This window comes from Dermacentor andersoni, chromosome 1 (assembly GCF_023375885.2).
Source record: "Dermacentor andersoni chromosome 1, qqDerAnde1_hic_scaffold, whole genome shotgun sequence".
Lineage (NCBI taxonomy): Eukaryota > Metazoa > Arthropoda > Arachnida > Ixodida > Ixodidae > Dermacentor > Dermacentor andersoni.
Window position 1 is genome coordinate 153,258,780 of NC_092814.1, and position 21,061 is coordinate 153,279,840.

General features: G+C 44.1%; 1 protein-coding gene across 2 annotated transcripts in view; it reads right to left on the reverse strand.

Moving 5' to 3' along the window:
- The window catches only part of c11.1 (maestro heat like repeat family protein c11.1), a 213,933-nt gene that overhangs the window by 141,159 nt on the left and 51,713 nt on the right, over positions 1-21,061 (reverse strand). For both annotated transcript variants that reach the window (XM_050194373.3, XM_055062171.2), the window contains exons 10-12: positions 8,729-8,807; positions 6,147-6,275; positions 27-100 (exon numbers count right to left, since the gene is read on the reverse strand). In XM_050194373.3, the coding sequence (XP_050050330.1) occupies positions 27-100; positions 6,147-6,275; positions 8,729-8,807 (282 nt within the window). The remainder of the gene's footprint in view (positions 1-26; positions 101-6,146; positions 6,276-8,728; positions 8,808-21,061) is intronic.

Consider the following 21,061-nt stretch of genomic DNA (forward strand, 5'->3'; position numbering starts at 1 on the left):
ACAATGCTCATAAAGAAAAGTTTTGCCTTGTTGCTTGGATCATTGAATGATGACTGCAGGCCCAAAATTATGCTGTGCATCCTTTCATCCAAGTTTGGATCTGCATTGGGGAACAAAAGAAAATTTTAAGCCTGCATGCGACACAAAATAATTAGGCAGCATAGGCATATGAACTCCAGACGGCGAATGACCTGAGACAGCATAACTGCAGGTATGTTTTGTCAGCACGTCTGCTTCCCTACACCAGTAAAATTTAGTTGAAAAATTCTCTTTTTGACGCTCGAAGAGGCACTACCCACCATACATTAAACCATTAAGCCCTCCAGAAGCACCCGTTAGTTGCTACCCTAATAGAACCTAGGCCAAAATTTTGGGCTGTTCTGATGTAAAAGGATGTGCAACCTAAGAAAACGTGAAATAAACAGTCTATAGAACTACTCACTTGTTATGCGCACAGGTGGGCTAAGCTTTTATGGTTTTAGGGGAATGCAAAAGAACACAATGAGAACATCCTTATCTTGGAGATATTAAATGAAGAGCTGCTGACAACTAATGCTAAATTAACACAATAATATTATAACTACTTTCTATCAACGTAACCAATGCATAACTAAAGCAAGAGAACAAAAACTTTATCTCAGAAATTTATTTTTTTTAACACTAAACAGGCAACACATACTAATTCAGAAACTTTTTAACATGATCATGCACCAAGAAAACAACATAGTAACTATACAAGTGATACTCCCCCACACTGTGATGTTAGCTTGTTTAAAGGCTGAAATCAATCAAAGAATTAACATGCCACTCTGTGCATTTCATAAGTCCTGCCAATGCCATTACCTGCACCTTGTCAACTTATTATGAAACTTTCTGCCACGCCGCACAAAGTCAGAGTACCAAAGCTACACAACATAGAAGTAATACACGTCAAGGTTGTTTTCAAGCAACACTAATGGGTCATCTCTCAAAAATGTATGATGCATTATTGCCTCCAATATCTTAAAGAAAGAAATATTGACTGAACTTCGAAAAACTTTAGTTCAAAATATTTGTCAAACTTTTCTTTTATTCCTCCCCAATGTGAATCATAGATGAACATTGCAAGTCTTGCAGTAAACTCTTGTTTTCTACTGTGTTTCACTGTCGTAACATTTCTTGCAGTCTCGGTACGTCTCTATGTTAGCTGGCTAGTGCTGAATGGCTTCAGTTGAAGGAGGAGCACGAACTAGCGGTGCATCCTCAAGTCCCTGATTGATTTCCATCCTCGTCGCTCTCACAATCTGAATCTGATGAAAAGGCAGCATCCTCCGGCTCACTGCTGCTCAAGCTATTGATAAAATCAGCCGCAGACACAAGAGAAATTGCGAGACCTGCGATGTCTAGGAGTGCGCACGCCCCCTTCCGAAGGCGGCCATTATCGCTTTCAGTTGACCCATGTGCACATCTTTGGAGCCTGTTCGAAAATCACCGCCCAAGTGGTAAAAAAAAAACTAACTCCATAAGAAACGAAATTTTAGTTCTCTGGCTATACATCAGATGGTGCAGTGTGCCCGTGAATGGTGTAGAAGGTCTTAAAAACTATATTTGTAGCAGTTGTAAGCATTGTAACAATGCCCAATAAGTGCAGTAGGAAAAGAGTTAAAGCCCAATTTCAGAAGCAGTGCTCAATTTGTGCATTCTAAACAATGAGAGCCACATGCAATCAATTCATCTAGCCCCACTATTCCATAGCATGGACTACAACTACCAAAGGCAAGAGAGAAAATTAATTCCAAAATGCTATAGAATAACATTGTTACTGTAAATCCAATTGCAGCTAATTTCCATGTTACAGAAAAATGCAGCAGGCCCATCATATACTTACTTTTGGTTTTGCTAAACTGAATAAGAAGTCCTGAAAGATGAAGATTAGCTAACAAATAAAACACACACTCCAGCTCAACCGTACAAGCAATTGGTTAAATAATAAGAAAACCTGGTACAATTGACATCCAATAATTCAACCTCTGCAGGACATGAAAAATTGGTTAAACAGTATTCAAAGCAGAGTGTTTAACAACTATGGTACCTTTTGGGACTTTAAAACATGATCACATTAAATGAAAAGGCTGAATCGACTGAAGCTGAAATAATGGATGCCAACCGCTATAATAATAGATGTACTGTCAGCCAAAAAAGTAAACGGACCACGGCTTAGGTGGCCAGAGCGGCTGCGGGGCCACACCGGGGCGCTGCTATCTCGCTCTGCGCGCCGACAACGAGAGTGCCCCGGATGACGCCAGACTTCGCCCGCACTCTCACATGGGGCCTCATCATGCTTGATAAATTTCTAGTGCACCGTTCGGTTGCTTTGCTGCTGACGGTCGCGACGAAGGGGACCGTGCATCACTTGTATAGTCATGCACATGGTGCTGTCGTGCGGTAGTGGGCGGCAGCAGGGCATCAAATCTCGGCACTGAGAAGGAACGAAGACCCATTCTGATTGTTGTTTTACTTATATTAACCTTATTTTTCATATTAATGCATGTCGCCGGCGTCTACCACTGCTCCATTTTAGGCAACATCGCGCAAGTACCTGCAATGGCGGCTACGATGACGTGCACTTTTTCATGCCGGCGCAGTAAGTTAGAAAGTGGGAAGCGCAGCATGGACGTCCAAAGCTATAGCGGCGGCGCTCTCGATGCCAAGGTGAGTAAGCCAAGTCATCGCGGTCGACAACAACTTTCCACCGCACTGAGGACCCCTTGAAGCCAAGGAATGCTTCCGTGAATAAACTTTCATGACTGACTAGTTATTCCGATTCGTCTTCCCAATGATCTCTTCCTGGCCATATTTTTGTAAAGTTTCATAACAGCCTACGCATTGTAGTACCTAATTAAAGCAGTTTTCAGAGGCGTCGCTGATATAAATATAAAACCCACTGCTGGATACAATGACGGAAAAGTAATCTCAACAGAAAAGCCGTGCCCGCAGTAAACTGTGGCGCTTATCGCGCCAGCTTGAGAAAGCGTGCGTCACCATAGCCGCTGTTGCGGCTACTTGCGCGATGTTGCCTAAAATCGAGCAGTGGTAGACATGCACCAATATGAAAGATAAGGTGAATACAGGCAAAACAACAATCAGAAGGGGTGTCCGTTCCTTCTCAGTGCTGCGGTTTGATGTCCAGCTGCCGTCCGCTACTGTGGGATAGCGCCATGCGCTTGACTACCGGCAATGCACGGTCCCCTTCGTCACAACCGTCAGCACCAAAGCAACCAAACGGCGCACTAGAAATTTATCAAGCGTGATGAGGCCCCGCGTGAGAGTGAGGGAAAAGCCTGGTGTCACTCGGGGCACTCTCGCCGTCAGCGTGAGGAGCGAGATAGCAGCGCCCTGATGTGGCCCCGCAGCCGCTCCGGCCACCTAAACTGTGGTCCGTTTACTTTTTTGGCAGACAGTACGTAGACACAACCATTAGCTAAGAAACAGCAAGTAAAAAGAGCCAGTCTGAGCAGGTTGATGCTTGAACATTGAACACGTAACTTGAACATTGTCTTCTTTTGTTGGTCACACACAGTGGGATTTGGCGATGGTTTCAGCATTTCTAATAATTTTTGCATGTTTAATATTTTAAATTGTTCAGGAAATCAAGACCCCAGTGCCAATGGCATCACAATGATGCAACAGCAGCTTACAGCAACAGATATAATGTGTGAACAATGTCATATCCTATGCACCTGATTATTGGCTAAATGCACAGATTGTGACTAGTTTTTCTCATTGATTCGATCAGGTTTAAGTATTTGTTCTTGTAGAGTGCATGAAAAGAAATGCTTCATAGAACTGGTTACTACAATAAAATGCAGGTGTGGCAACTGCCCCTTTACTCATTGTGCTTTTCCTGCACATTATAGTTTGATCTGTTTGTTAACTTTGCAGAGGGCTTGAGCTGCTCAAAGGCAACATTTTTTAGAATGTAGGCAGTTGGAAACTTACTAAAGCAGGTGACCCCCATCTCCCAAAATGCATCACCGGAATAGGGAAATAATCTCCCTTTGATTATTGGGCTTTCATCAGGCTTTTGGCACTGGCTGCAATGTAATTGCTTTTTTGCAGTAGTAGCTGTGAAAACTCTGAAATCATTAGGAATGGAAACTTAACGTTAATTATTCGAGATATTTCCAGTTCTTAAAAGAAGGAACATATTGAAGAACATGACAAAGACAACAGGATAGGAACGTTAACAATGTGAGAGATCGGGCTCTCAAACTGTTCAAGAATAGTTTGAATAGCTGGGTCTAAAATTTTATCAAGGATCTGTAGGACCAGAAATTTAAAAATGACAGATCCAAAAATTTTCAAAATTGGAAAATTGTTACCTAACTGTGCCATGGGTTAAATGATGTAACTCATTCCAGCTGCATAGACCAAATACCACTTTACATCTTAAGTGTTGTTACACCAATTTGAAGAATAAGCTGCACCACCTCAAAAAAGAATGTTGACCAGTCATTTCAGAGGTGCGTACAGGGGAACATGAAAAAAAAAAAATGTTGCCACTAGTCCAATATTGGCATTGGTTACCTTTGAGCAAATTTGTGCTCAAATGCAGTAGGCAGTATTGCAGTGGACAGTATTGCAACATTCTATATGAGCATGAGTGACATAATGAGGGTCAAAGTAAATTGCTAAAATAACCCCAAAACAAATGATTTTGACAAATTTTCACACTTAAAAATAATTTTCTGGATGCTGTGTACCAAGAACCAACGAAGACTGGAACCACCTCACTGCCTCCACCACTACTCTGTGTCCTGTCAAGTACTTAAAGGGGCCCTGAACCACTTTTTATCGAAGTCGGGAAATGCATTTGAAGTTATATTAGACTATTTCAGAAATACTTTGCCATAAAAAGTACTACTTCAATGCGTTTAGCAGATGCGGAATCATTGGCAATCAAACACCCTCTTCCCAGTGCTTCCGCTCCTTCTTCATTGACTTGCACTGTGAAAGCTACGGCAGAATGGAGTGTGCCTATAATGCTCCACCTACTGAATGTCATTGTGGCGTGCAGTTCAAATTTGACTTTGGATGTTCATACAGGCTCTTTCCGATTTTGGCACCTACAATGCACCAAACATAAGCCAAACGTGCAAACGCCATTGTCCTCAGCAAGCCGCAGTGCACTCAGCCAATGAACTCGTCATGGCACCCTGCGGCGGCCACCGTATCTACACTATGTAGCAGACCGCAACTACGTGCAACTGCAGCACTTGCTTTGTGCACAGAAGGGCTAGGGTGCATGCTGTGCTCCTGTCTGGCTGTGCTACGTGGTGTGGACTGGCTTTGTCCTGCACCAGCTTGATCAATGGATAGTAGCTACATCATAATTGCGCATTTTGAAGCACTATCAATAGCTCAATCATTACAAAGCAAAGTCTGCCAAGGCATCTAACCAGGAGCGGCCAGAAGTGAGCACATGCTGGAAAGCGTGCGTGTGGTCTGACCTTAAGTTTCACGTGGTTCAAGGCTGGTTGGGTGTTCAAAACTAGTCGAAAATAGCGAGACCCAATGGCTACGACACTGATAAGTAGGGTGGCCAAAGTTCCTATGCAAGTGGCCGCGGCCAAGTGCGAGCAGATGATAGTTGGCTTCTTCCGGAAGAACGTAATTATTACAGAAATTCAAAAGCAGATTTTTGCTTACTTCAGCCTATTTATAAAACTGCATTAATAAACATACACAGTAACAGCAGAAGGAAGTGCACTGATCCAAACACCCTTCTTCATTGATGTCAGCTATTCGCCAAAAGCAGCCGCATATGGGAATCTGCTATATTACCAAATAAAGCGTCCAGAAAAAGAGTGAGGAGCAGGCTTCTGTTGAAAATAGAGCATTTAAGAGAAAGGTGACATTGTGGGCCGCTTGCGAGATCCACGCGCCGCACATGAACACAAAATTAGGCGGAGATGTTCACAGCAGCATATGCTATCCACGGACTGTGTTTTTTCACCAAGCCCGAGGGGTGGTTCAGGGCCCCTTTAATGACAGCAAATTCATATATATTTGTCCTTGCACTTCCTCTGTGAAGCTTTCCGCTGACTGAAAGTATGAAAACAAAAACATGCATACACACACGCGCACACATGCACACAAACAGTTACCTTGTTCTGTGGATCCTGCACAATTGATTATGTGTTTCAGCACTGTCAGAGCTCCGATTCTTGTTTTATCATTGCTGTTCTCTGCTTTCATCAGGAGGAAGGACGTCAGTTTGTCAGGAAACATTGTAGCTTGAGGAAAGAGCATACATACCAGAAAAGTTAGCAAAAATAGTAATTAGAAACAATAATAGTTAGAAAGTATTAACACTGTTCCACTACCGAAGTGGCCATGTATGAAATCCAAGTGAATCGAACAGCAAAGACTAGTTAACATATAGTGCAGCTTTGGGTAAAGTGGGGATTCTCTTAACCAAGAGTATAACAGCTCTTCATGAAACAATGCACAAAGAACAATGGTATATAAGGGATCTTGAAATTTCAACCAATGTGCTGACCACTTGATGCAGTAAACTTAGCATGCTTCCAAGCCTAAAACTACTACTGGCGTGCAGACAAGCAAAGGCAATAATTAGAAAATGGACAAAAAGAAAGAATTAAACAAAAAGGATGTGGAACTTCTCATGTCCATATCAAAATCAAATAGACAATGTAAAGAGACAAATGGTGGCAGGACTGTAAAACTATCATTAAGCCACAACAGACATGGCAACCAACAGCAATGAAGTCAGCACACTGAAGGCAAGCCGTAAGTTTTATCTGTCCTAATAACAACAAAAAGCTAACCACAACAATGCATAAATGAATCCGCATGTGCATCGAGATAAAAGTGCAATAGCAACTTGGCTGAGCACTAGGGCTGGGCTTCAATCAGACTTTTGGATTTAGAGACATGAACTAACATTATCTTTGAGCATAAGCTTCGAACAATAAACAAACAATGCTTTGTGAATGGACAGCTGCCTTAATTATTAGTATGTCAGTGACACCTAGTTTTAGTGGACATATATCAAGCATATCAAATGTGTGCAGATGCTATCAAAAGTCCAGCAGCAGTGAGAGTATTCCCTTCAGCACTTTTTCTACTGGATGGAAGTACACTAGGCATGTGCAGCTTTGTTCTAACTCCTGGGAGACACGCAAACAGGTGCCACATTAGTCATAAGATTGTACATAGTTAAGTCTCTGGTTCTCTTCGTTGCTGGTGAGCAAGCAAAGCAGGAACATCAGTGCTGACACATTTCGTTTTTTTCTCATGTGACCTCAACCCAACTCATCACAATAAAGAATGTATTAATCACGATTGAACTCTTAATCAATTACTTGGAAGGTTAATCAATCAATTGCCCAGCCCTACTGAGCACCGTCTTACCATCATGTCACTGCACATGAAAGAATGTGGAACAGGCTTTTTTGTAAGGCACTAAAATGTGCTAGCTCCGAGACATTTCCTGGTCGCCCAGCTGTAGCTATAACATTATTCTGGTGCAGTGATGTCTTGGTGTAACTGCCCTTCTGCGTAGCTAAAGTCTTCCATTTCCCCTCCCCCCCCCCCCTTCATCTGCAAGATGACAACTCTGAGCAGCAGGGAGCTCCAGTGACAGTACTGTGACGCGTCAGTGGTGGTGGCATAAATGTTCATAAAAATATTGGCCTCAGGGCCTGGCTTTGCCTTCATCTCCTATATCGCAATATCTAGGCCAGACTTGATGATGTAGTTGAGGAGCAAGTTCTGAAGAAGGTCCTATGCCCATGCTCAGATGCTGACCAGGGCACATGGCGAGATGTGTCGTCAAGGAAGGTGCATTCTTGAAACATCTGTTCCAGAGCACTTTCGAGTAGGTGCACAGCATTGACAGCGTTTCTGGTGCCACAGAATATCGTACACGCAAGCTTTTCTGCCAGTCATTCAGCCTCTCAGGGCACCTTGACACAGCCTTTCCACAATGTAACACGTGAGCCATTGGGTGTAAGGCGTATGATAGCTGGGCAGCTGCCCTCATTAGACTAAACCAGTCCTATACAGCCACCTTGAAAAAGCACAATGCACAGTACCTTCAACTGGCCGCATTCTCTGAACAGCTGTCCTGCAAGTGACTGTTGTAGGTTCACAAAGTCAGGTGAATTATGCAACCAGTTGCTAGCAATTCACATGTGCATTGTTTTCTTCACAGAGTTGGTTCTAAGCCAATCTTCTGAACATGGTCATCTATGGTAATTATGACTTAGTCAAGACAGTTCTGTTCTCTTTCGCTTAAGTTGCTCTAAGGTGTCACATTGTCAGCAAATATAGTACCTATATCCTAATCCCTCAATTAAATTATGCTTCCATGCCAATGGCATAAGACCAATCTTTAATAATGTTGGCAAAATCACGGATCCTTGTGGGATGCGGGATGCCTGTTATTAGGAAGCAAGTAGGTCTTGCTCTCTTCTGTCTTAATGTCTTGACTGCAAATAGCCAGCCACTAAGGAAGCACTGGACAAAGCGCAACATTCTTGTTGGGCTGACCCTTGTATCAGAAATCAGGAATCATGGTATACAGAATCAAATGCATTACAGATGTCTATCACCATGTTTAAAGCACATAAATGTAAAAAAAAAAAAAAATCTTATTACAATGAGACTGCAAACAAAACTCGCAGGGTGCCCCGAGCCATGAATAAATATTGGAAAGCTGTACCTAAAACAGTAAAACAGCGTAGGCTTTCGTTGTGGTTTCGAACACTTGCAGGTTCCGTGTAGTCCGGCGGGTTGCAAACCTGCGCATGTACATAAAAACATTCTTTCCCTTTCTGCGCTTTATAGCAGCTCTTGTGTCATTAACACGAGTCTTACATTGCACAACAAAATACACATATTGAAGGCCCACTTCTAAACATAAGGTAACTGCCTGGCATTTTTCTTTAGGTTATACTGACCCATTTAAGAAGAGCAACTAAAACTTTATATTTTCAGAAATATTTCTGTCACATGTTCTCCTAGGCATACAGTCATAAGCCAGAATGGCAAGCCTATTTTTTTCTGTAAATTATTTCAAAGACTGGGGAGTGCGCTCCCGATCTATGACCTCAAACAATTTCAATTGGCCACCTTGTGCTTGCAGCTGCCACTACTTGAATGCGATATCAGCATGAGAGCAGCACAACGCTGACGGACTCACCTTGTGGCACTGTCTAAAAACAAAAGATACAGAACTGTTACTGTCATGACTTGGCATTACTTGGTGTTAGACTTATCTGCAGGTGCAAATGATTTGGCAGCAATGTGACCACCATAAAAAAATTTATGTTGTATTTTCCTTGCAAAGAGCTATGAGGAAAAACAAGGTTTAGAGATTAATCTGTTTCAGTCAAACACATAATTTTAAGACATCCCCACAAGCACTCCGACTTCTGGCCCAAACATCTATTAAAATATATGTTCGGGTCCTATTAAAATTGAACTACAGTAAGACTTCGTAACAGGCATGGCAAGCTCAAGTTTCCACCCACGATACCAGCCCCAATTGCTCCCCTGTGGACAGATTTGAACACAGACGGGCATGTCCTATCTCATAGGAGCTATTGTATGCCTATTAGCGTTGGCACACGTGGTCCTGGTGTTTATGTTTTCATGATGGGAAATGCGACCTTGTCATCCTGTAAGCCTGGTACTCAGTATTACTGTGTCGTTCACTGCCACAACAGCGTCGACTACATTAAACACAGAGACCCGCCCTTAAAATGCTACAACCTTCCAGGCAATTGGCAAATAATAGACAAGCACAGAACCATCTACACAGTCAAATTAGACACCTTCCTTTCTTAATGTAAAGCATTCTTTGCAGGCACTTTGGGTATGTCCGTATATCTATCTAGCCTGCTATGCTGCAGGACCACGGGTGCCTACGAACTTGAGCCGCTAGGTGTATGCCCATGTTCTTGTTGCCGACATGGTCATGTCATCATTGTCATTCAAGCTCAGTCATCCGACTCTCACCTCTGATTCTCGCGTCCTACTGCGCCAAGCCAGAAGCGTAAGAAGACCCGGGCATGTCTGTGGCAGAACACTAGGTGGTGACTGCCCCAGTATGAACAGCAATTCAATAGAAAGTTTCCCATCCCGTGCAAGCCAACCAGCTCCTGATGCTCACAAACAAACTTTTGGAAGACCGCAGCTTCGTTGAGAAGTGCATCAACTCGGACATTGCATTCTTCAGAGGTTTACTTGAGCAGCTCGAGGATGGCGTACTACTGGGTGCAGAGGAAGGGGAAAATGTTCGCAATAATCGAGCAGCTAGGCAAGCCAGCATTCTTTCTGACCCTCAGCATGTCCGAGCTCCACAATGAGCGCTTGCTCGCAGTCACTGAGAGAGTCAAGAAGCAGGTCGAGATGCACTACCACGGGGTTGATGCCATAGCCAGCTACCTGCAAAATGCTTTGCTTATCTTCGATTCCCACATCTTTTCATCCTAGTTGCACAGTAAATTGAGTGGCCCTGCCAGCACAGCGAGAAAGATTTGCAAGCTTTGTGGCACCCCGTTCACTCAATGCTGGTTCCTTTCTGGATTAAGTGTGCTGCAGGATAAGCTGATAAAATATAATCAGTTGTGGTTATACAAGCAGCGCAGTCTTTTTTTCTAAACGCTGTAAGTGCAATAGCATATACTGAAAGTAAAGTCAACAAGATCATGGGTATTTTCTGTGATCTGTATCCACAGTCTGCGATTCTGTGAGGTTGCATCTCGTATGAATGACAGCAGTAGTAGTAATTAATAAAAGGAAAATGAGACAACCACCCTATCGAAGCAATTGCTACAAAGGAAACTCATATGGGTTCCTCAAAAGAAAAGCCTTGCAGTTGACGAAAAATTCGTCGTGGTCTGGGATGAATTTTTCTTCAACTGCGAGGCTTTTCTTTCGAGGAACCCGTATGGGTTTCCTTTGTAGCAATTGCTACGATTGGGTGGATGCCTCACTTTCCATTTATTAAAGGGACACTAAAGGCAAATAAGAAGTCAACGTGGACTGTTTAAATACCATTCCAGAAACCTCGCAATGCTTGTTTTGGGCCAAGAAAGGACTTAGTTTACAAGAAAATTGCATCTGAAGGGTCCAAATACCTTTTTCGAAATTCAGATCTCCCGCCACCCAACCGGAGGAGTGGTGACATTGCATACGCCATCACCACCCTCTGCTGCCATTGGTGAGTAAAACGGCGCCCAACAGACGGCGGCACCTAGCCAAGACAGAGTGGTGGATTCGCCGCTGCAGCTGCTTTTTGGTCAAGTGGCGTAGACAGTTTGGGCATCCCGCGGCATAATATGGAAGTTTAATTGTCTGCTACTTGCAGTTTGTGCAAGTTTCGCGAGCCAGCAAAACCAGCGCGGCACTACGCGATCAGGAAAGTACTGAAACTCGAAAGCGTGGGCGGCGCAGAGTCTAGCGAAAACGAAACATTTCGACCGCCCACATCGTTGTCAAGGGTAATTTCAATTAGTTCTTTTTTTTAAAAATGATACAGAACTGAACAAGAAGCATTTTATTTCATCTTCTAATACAATACAATGATGTTTTTTGCAACGAGTGGTTGAGTACTAGTGACAGAATTTAACTGAGGAGTGCTTTTGTCATCGGGCAAGTGCTTGAATGTTCCACGGGAGTCTCTAAACATGTCCTGCATTTACCTCAGTTTCTCGATTACTAAGGCTCTGTTCGTGATATTATTGATGCCTTAGAGATTCCCAAGCACTAATCTATCACTTTAGCTTGACCTAATATTTGCCTTTAGTGTCCCTTTAATTACTTCGCTCCACCTATCAGGTTTCCACAGAACTATTACATCAAGCAGTAATAGTACTATAAACAATTGGCAATTGTGTGCTGTTTCTGATTAAACACTTAGTTTGATCTTTTGTCATGTCTTTACAAGCTTCTTCAGTACACCACTCATGAAAACATTTACAAAAGTACAGACAATAGTATATATATACCAGTTTGGTTTTGGTTTGAGTTCAACACACTCCAATTTCATTCTGGTTCAATTCCAGCTCAGAAAAATACAAATTTTATAATGGTTCGCAAACCGGTTTGCAGCTCTGAACTCGTTTGAGAACTGGTTTGGCACAGTAAACTTTATCTTGTCCTATGATGGCAACACGCTACACAGTGCTACTGACTTTTCCACATGGCGCATGCACAGGCTATGTGCAGAGGTGGAAGGAATAGGCTTCTTGGCCTATGGCTGCAGTAGAAATTTATAGAGGCATTCAAATAGTGAAATTATCTAATGAAATCGAATAACGAATACTCACAATTTAAAAAAAAAAGTGAAATAAGTTTTGTGAAGTCTGTTAGGCAACGAAGAGCTTGTCTGCATTATTTGATACATGTGCACCAGATGTGGTACAATATGATCACATCTGATGCTTGATGACAATAAATGTAATGAAAAAAAAAATGGCAGGCCTGCCCAAAACATGCAGCACAGTTACAGCATAAGCTGCCTCCTCATAGCTTGTCGTAAACTGTTTGAGTATTCCTACTAAGTAATGATCATGGAAGTAAATGGTGTAATGTGTACACATATATCGTAATAAAGTGACATAATACAGCGAGCTGTGGCTTGTGCTGGTATCTGCACAGCGGTCTGTTGAGCTCAACGTTGCCTGGCTGCAGCGGCGCGTGTAGCTCTATGCTTCGCTTCTTTTCTGGCAGTCTGCACTTTGTGAAGATGCACCTTTATGTACACTGAAAAGTCATGGCACTATGCGCAGCGCTGTCGAGACTATGAAAGTGCCCACGCTAGCCGGGTCGTGCAGTCAGTGCACACAGTTGACATTGCACGACACCTGGTGCTACTATATGCAACTGCAACTAGTGCACGCAACTACGCAGCTGCACACATGACACCTCGCGCAATAGGGCGCCTCTAAAGGGCCTCCTGTTGAAGCTGCTCACAAGCACTCCCTTAGCTGAGTGGTAAGATACTCGACTCATGCATGGTGTACCTGTGTTAAATTCCAGCTAGAACTTGGGAACTTTCATTCTTACAATAGACAATAGCTGCTATGGAAACTGGCAGACATCGCCACCAAAAACGGCTTTGTAGTGAGCCCATAACAGCTTACGCTAAGGGGAAGGGCACATCCCAGATGCATTTAGTAGAGTGTAATGGTCATTGAAAGAACTAAAGACGATATGACAGTACTGCACATCGTTTTGAAGGAGTCCAAACATGTTGAGATGGGTGGAATGACAAGTTGCTTTGTGTAAATTGAGACACCGGGTTCATAGGCTGCCTAAGACAAGACATGCATACTCGACGGCTGGCAACTATTGTACATAAGTGACCTCTTCCGAGTGTTTGCTTGTGAACTTAGTGTTTGCTTAGTGTTTGCTTATGACGGTGCGATCATTTGCGGAACAACTGCGGTCCTGCTAAACCAGAATCCTTCAGACGAGTCTTCATTTGCGTCAGACTTATTCCCAGTAGACTGCAGAAACTGTATTTGTCCCTTATAGTATTCAAATAAAACTATAATAAACAGCCTTGAGGATGCAGCCTAGATACAGGCATTGAGATGTGAACAGGCCGTGCAATTGCATAGTGGATTTTTCTTTGTACATTTATTGTATGTTTTTCTTTGTCAGAGTCTATAGTAATAGTAGCAAGCTAACTTATAACAGCCAAATTGGAAAGCTTCAAAAGATATGGTTATTCCGAAGAGCCCCTGAAACAATGTTTCGGACATAGGACAGAACTGGCTTGGCCGATTTCAGAAGTGCAAGCGTCTCTGCCTAGTTCTATACCAATTCTCACACATGATGCAACTTGCAAGTTGTAACAATTTGTTAGTGGGATGTGCCAACTGAAAAAGTATACGTTTCGAAGAATCACTTATCTATTGAGCACCTTATATGGTTAAACCATTTAGTGCCGAACCAGTAACCATTATCTTTTTCTGCTCAGGTTCAGTTCGGGTTTAGGCACATTCTAAGACTATCGGTTCGAGTTCGGGTTCAGTTCCAGCTGAAATTTCAATTTAGGTACAGTTTTTGGTTCAATTCGAACAACTGATTAGAATACAAAATTCAAAAAATTTTGAAGTTAAGCATTTCTTGCTTATATCCACGAACAATAATAAATGTGAAGCTACATCGGCTTTCTGCAGTTTAATCGTGGCAATGCATGCCGAGATGCTATTACCACACTTGACACTGTGATGTTGCGAGAAGTGTCGTATGTGTAGCCATAGAAAGTGCTGGCAATACAGTAGAACCTCGTTGTTACATTCCCGTTATGTATGTTTTCCCGGCGCCAACATTCACAATTGAGAACACAAAAAAATTACCCAATAGAGTTACACTTGTTTTTTACCGGTTCATATGTTCCTGGAAAACAAGATTTTTCGGCACCGACGCTCAGTACGTCACCAAACTGCAATCGTACATGTTTTCCGGCCGCTAGATCCCACGTGAGCAAGAAAAGGCACGAGGCACACATGATCAAGAACACTATGTAGCTGCCCGTCTCTGGTGAAAACGATGGTGCGCACAGTTCCCTATTCCAGTACCAGCAAATCTCTGCACTTGTCTTCGCACCCAGCATTCACAGCTATTGCAGCCAAACCTACTGCGATAAGTATCTTCGCCTATCTGTTTTACAGCGCGTAGTGCATAGTGCCATTGGTAGCGTACTGCACGCTTTTAGTAGACGATAATCCAAACATGCCGCTGTTCCCTGCTGCAGGCAACGCAATATGTGGGCATCATGTTTTGCTTCGACGGCATCTTGCGTCACCCACCAGCTCGTTTTTGTCGCCCTCTTGAAACACCATGCAATAGGAAAACAACAAAACGTGTCACGGGCTGCGCCGCCTCGTGCCTCAACAATCCCCATGACGCTTCGCATTACATAGATGTCAACAATAGTTAAGTCAGTCAAATTCTTTTTAGTTAGTTCGGATCGTACATTTTCTCAGTTAGTACGTTTTCTCTCATGTTTTTTTTCCAAAGCATATGAATGAGGTTCTACTGTACATATGATAGCAACCTCACAAGTTTTGACAAGTCATTTTATTTTTGAACAGCCTTTAAGGTTTATTATATGTTTTAGTACCAGAAAAAGATTACAGTGACATGCTAAGTTAGTGAAGAAGAGAGTGTGGCTTTTGTGAATTATTTTGATATGCTGTTCTTTCTTGACACAGAATTAACAGACGTGCATTTGTACTGTGGACATCTGCATGTGGTAACCCAGTTTGAAACTTAAAGTGAATCCAACAGTCTGAATTATGGAAATGAGTTTGCACAAGGCTTACCCTACAAGTGACAGTCAGGAAAGGGCATGACGGTTTTCCACTTCGCAATGCACAAAGGCATTACTGCAGGGTTCAGTGACTCTGTGATACGGCACAAAGAAGGCTCCAGAATCACACTGCCAACAAACACGGGTTTATTAACCCAAGATACAACACAGTGGGACAGTCCTGGCACTTACGAGCAAAGGCTCACTGAAGACCGATTGAGTATGCAAGACCGCTGCACTAGGGCTAACCGGGTAGCTGTCCAAGAAGCACGAGAACGAGAAGCCGCAAGAGCAAAGGTCCCATGTAACCAACTCATTGCAGGCCTGTGAGAATCTGCTGCAGTAATGAAGTGCTCAGCGGAAGAGAGCTTGGGTGGAGAGTGTGTCCGGGGCCACCACTTGGGGGGCCAAACAGGGTGCATTCCGGTAACGTATGCTCACATGGTCACTCAATGCCAGGAAGGAGAAGCACGATTTAGGCAGAAAATTTGCTCCGGCGCACTAGCAGTGTCCGCCATGTTGCCACTGAAGCAGCGGTTCCCCAAGATCAAGCTAAGTACCACATGCGAGCTGAGGAATGAGGCACGGGAAGGCACCTCAATCCCCATATTCCCCCCTTCTAAGAACCGAGGCCAGCCTGCAAAGGAGGTTGATTAAAGCCAACTAGCAAGATAGGACAGATTACAACAGAATGACAGACAGACAAGCAAAAGACTGGTGGCCTGGCAGGTACAACCAGGGAAAGCTGGCCTCGTGGTCAGCAAGACTGGTGGCATGGTAGAACCAGGTGCAGGGAGAAAACTGGACAACGCAGAGGTAAGGACAAGAAAGCCACCCGGCATAGCTTGCCAAGAAAGGTGCCCGCCCGGCAGATTGCCCAAGAAGGAGCGTTTGCCAGGCTAAGGCATAGGCAACACATAAGAGGGTATACTAGGCCACAAGGGCCTGTCACCACTTTGATGTGTTCCTTAATGCCATGGTGGGATTTCTGCATTTGGATGGTAGGAAATGAAGTCCAGCTACTTGCTAGTGAGAGAAAGCCAAATACGCAAGTTATAAGGCAGGTCAGCACGAGAGGGTATACAGTCATACGTTTTTGAAAAAAACGCAGGAAAGAGCGTACTAATCAGGAAAACGTACGATGTGAAGCAACTAAAGAATATGACAGGCTAACTGTAGTTGACATCTACGTAATGCGAGGTGTTGCACGAATTGCTGCAGCATGAGACACTGACGCGTATCAGACTGGTGGGGCTACAGCGGCCTGAGATACATTTGTTGTTTTCCTATTGCGCAGTGTTTTAGGATGGCGACAGAAAAATGAAACGAAATCGAGCTGATGGGTGACGTTGGATGCCTCCGGAGCAAAAAATGATGCTCACGTTGTGCTGCCTGCAGCAGAAACTGCAGTGCATTTGTGTTATCGCCTACTACAAGCATGCAGTACACTTCTAACTGCACTACGCCCCATGCGCTGTAAAAGAGATACATAGAGTTCGTATATTAACTCTAGAGGAAAAGCTGGGTGAGAAAAGCAGGAACCACAAAGATGCCACCATGTTGCTACGACTTACTTTCGTAACGCTAGAAATATTCAAAATATTATGCAAAGACAAGCCCCAATACGTAGCACATACATATGAAGAACATGTAAAGTTCATTCCATATATTTTTCAGAAAGACCGGACGGCTATTTAGAAAATTTTGATGTAAAATTTAATGCATGACAGGATGCGTTTGCAAGTGCCGGAACTAGACGGCACACCATACTGAGAGAGGCTCGGGATCGTGTTGATTGCACGTATGATGTCGTCATCTGCCCCTGTGCACCTGCACAGAGTAGCAACAAGGCAGCGCCCTTGTGGTTGCCATTTCAATGCATGGGCACCATGCAGATATTTTCCTCTAGTGTTGTTTATATTAATTCTATGAACAGATAGGTGAAGATGCTTATCGCAATAGGGTTGGCCACGATAGCTGTGAATGCGGTGTGCGACAACCCGGAAGGAGATTTGCTGGTACGTGCATGCCGGTGTTTCCATGTGAGACAAACGGCTACTGTTCTCGATTGCACATGCCTTGCGCTTTTTCTTGTTTGCGTGAGATCTAGCGGCCGAAGAACATGTGATCACAGTCTGCAGCAGGGAACAGCGCTGCGTTTCGGTTATCACCTATTAAAGGCATGCAGTACACTTCCGACGGCACCACGTGCTGTGAAAAAAAGAGGTAAAGATGCTTATCGCAATATGGTTGGCAGCAACCGCTGTGAATGCGATGTGCAACGATCCAGGAGGAGATCTGCCAGTACTGGAATAAGAAACTGTACTATGAAGGGTGCTGACAGATGCTAGCCGCGTCTACACAAGTGATTCGGAGCCGGCGTGACCAAACGAATCCCAACACCATTATTGGACTACACCATATATATATAGAAAGCATGGCGCATAGCGCCCCTACATGTCTCCCCCAAAATATGCACACAAGAAAAAATAAACACTTCACCAGCCAAGTCTTCTCGGAGTCTTGACTCGAGACCCAAACCTGGTGATGCTCACTCCGCTATCACTTGGAGACTCGTGGTGTTGCTGTTGCTGTGGCGTCTTACTGTGGTCCACTCTTCGTACTCCTCGCAGTTTTCACTCTGATCTGGCTCTTTGAGCTAGCTCACTGTTGGGTCTGAATAGGGCACTAGATGCACCATATTATGCACAAGCACGGCTTGGAGGCTGGGTTGAGAACACATGCCATAACCTCGATGTCTCAAAGCCATACCGTATCTCCCAGCTGCAGCGGAGGAAGGACGGTTGCGGCATGACGGCGATCGAAGTCTTTCTTCTGCCACATTCTCACCTCTTTGTCTTGGCACTTGACATCATCTGGCGCAGGCCACTTCGGTGCAGGTGATCTAGCGTCTTGAGAAGCCTGGTTCGCAGGCTGCGGCCCAACAGTTGCTGCGCAGGGCTGAAACCTGCGAGGCCTGCAGTGTCTCTGTACAACAGAAGAGCCAGAAAAAGGATCGCCTGCTATTGGAAACAATTCTTTGATCATGCACACCATCCTTTCAACTTCCCCATTTAACCGCGGGCAGTTAGGACTTGAGATGATGTGTTGAAATGTTGACTGCGAAGGCATGACATACACCAAGTATACGCAGGTGCAGCTCTTCCACTACAATGTAGCTATAAATTGGCCAGTTCCTTTCAAAGGATAATTTCCTGGACCAGTGAGATGAATTCAGGTTTTTCAAGTCGCAACAGTACTTCCGAAAAAAGCGCTCGGAACGACAGCAACTTCCACTCCTGAGTCATCTTTCAACTTGAGTGGGACTCCATTCGCAAGGACTCAAACAAACTTACCGTTTGCCTCATGACTGGTCTTGACAGCATGCATCTCGATGGCATGTGACTGTTGGCTTTGCAAGCATTGCTTAGCTAAGCAAACTGCTTCGAAGTGTCCTTTCTTTGTGCAAAACTTGCAAACAGCTTTCTTGGCAGGGCAAAATTCCCACTGATGCTCTTCTCGTCTGCAGAAGTGACACAATCTGTGCACGCCAGCGAGGAGCATTTCTCTTGATGCCGATGCTTGATTACTTGACTGCCTTCTTGCTGGCCTGTGTTTCACTGCATCGATGGTGACTGGCCAAGATATCTGGTTTTCTCGTTCACGTTTTTCTCATTCAGCATCTCAGTGCAGGCATGCATGCAGGAGCGCTTTATCAAGTGACAAGTCAGAAGTGCAGCAGAGTTGTTCCAATAACCTGCTGTCCAACAACTAACGATAAATTGGTCTCGAACGAGCCTGTCCTCGACGGACGCTGAGATGTAGTATCTTTTTACCATGTTTTGCAACACGAAATAAAAAGCATCAACACTTTCGTCTCTATGCTATGTCCACTTGTGAAAATGGTAACTTTCGTTAACTTCGTTTAGCGGGTGCACAAAATGTGAGGTGAACTTGCTTTTCACAACGCTATATGACTGAACTTCTTCGACCGACAAGTTGAAAGGCGCCAGGACTCGTCAAGCTTAAAAAGAAAAATTTAATTATGGGGTTTTACGTGCCAAAACCACTTTCTGATTATGAGGCACGCCGTAGTGGAGGACTCCGGAAATTTCGACCACCTGGGGTTCTTTAACGTGCACCTAAATCTAAGTACACGGGTGTTTTCGCATTTCGCCCCCATCGAAATGCGGCCGCTGTGCTCATCAAGCTTGAACACCCGTGCAATAAAGAAGCATTCGTACTTGAACCTCGCCAGTAGCTCAATGCAATCCTGTAGCATAGGCATAGTTTTCGAACTGTTCAATCCAGGTAGACCATGCACTTGGGTCGGTGAAGTCGAAGCTCAGTGGCCCTTGGAGTCCAGGTACCCCGACAAGCACAGTGTCTGGCTTGTTTGCCATTGCAGAGAGCAAACGGCGGCCACTTCTGACACCATGTACGATGAAGGGTGCTGAGAGCCGCTAGCTGCATCTATACAAGTGACTCAGAACCGTCTTGACCGAATGAATCCCCACACCCTTATTGTACTACACCATATATATATAGAAAGCATGGCACGCAGTGTCCTCTACAGAAACTGAGTGTGTGCCGGTGTTTGCACGTGAGACAGGTGGGCGAGTACTTTGGTGAAGCTGCCGTAGTGGGCGGCTATGCTTTCAATTGTGCGTGCCTCACACATTTTCTTGTTTACATGGTATCTAGTGGCCGGAAAATGCATAATACAATCGCAGTTTTGCCGATGTACTGAACGTTGCTGCCGAAAGATCGTGTTTTCTTGGAACATATGAACTAGTAAAAGAAATGCATAACTGTATTGGGTCATTCTTTTGTTCTTGGTAACGAACGTTGGCGCCAGGAAATCGTACGTAACAGGATCGTATCGACAAGGTTCTGGTGTATTAGGCGAAAAGGGTCTGTCACATCTTCAAGGTGCACCCCTGCACAATAGCTGCATTTGCCCGCTCACCAGCATGGTAGGGAATGAAGTCCGCTGATCAGCTAGTAGAAGAAAGGCTGCCTAGGTGCGTTTTCACAGGTTGTACCAGTGGCGTGGCCCGAGGCCAGCTGAGTAAATATTTGTCTGCAGTTAGTTGACCACCTACGGTTTGCCTACGATTTGCCTATGGTTCACTGACATGGTAGTGTGTCCAGGCCACGAAAAAAAAAAAAAAAGGCATACTGCTATGCCACTTAATTGTTATTTTTCATGCTGGCACGTACGTGTTTTGCTTAAACAGAATTATTTACCGATGTTACTCAGGAGCACCTGAAACTTGATTTTCCCTGATGTACCATACATGGTGGCCCCACACTGTGCGCCACATGTAACCGATACAAGAGTCTCATTCCAAGAAAGAGTGAGTGCCGTGGAGCCATTTGAATCATGAACTGCATTATCACACTGGCTATCACATGAAACTACATGTTGCAACATGTATGCACTCAAGGTTATCATAATGGTGCTAACAACCTCAATGCAAACTCCCTAAAGTTCACCGCAGAACTTTACTGCAAATGTTGTACAAGCAACCAGTTCGCATTCTCTTCACACTAAGAACAAACCCAGGGTGCCTACCAAATTGATATTTCCAAATTCCCTGAGTTTTCCAGGTTTTCCGTGAGTGCCTTTGCAATATTCCCTGAGTGATGAAGAAATATGTGTTCTGTCAAGACGAGCTGAAACCATATCGCCCAATGCTGTCACTCTCTGGTAAGCATATC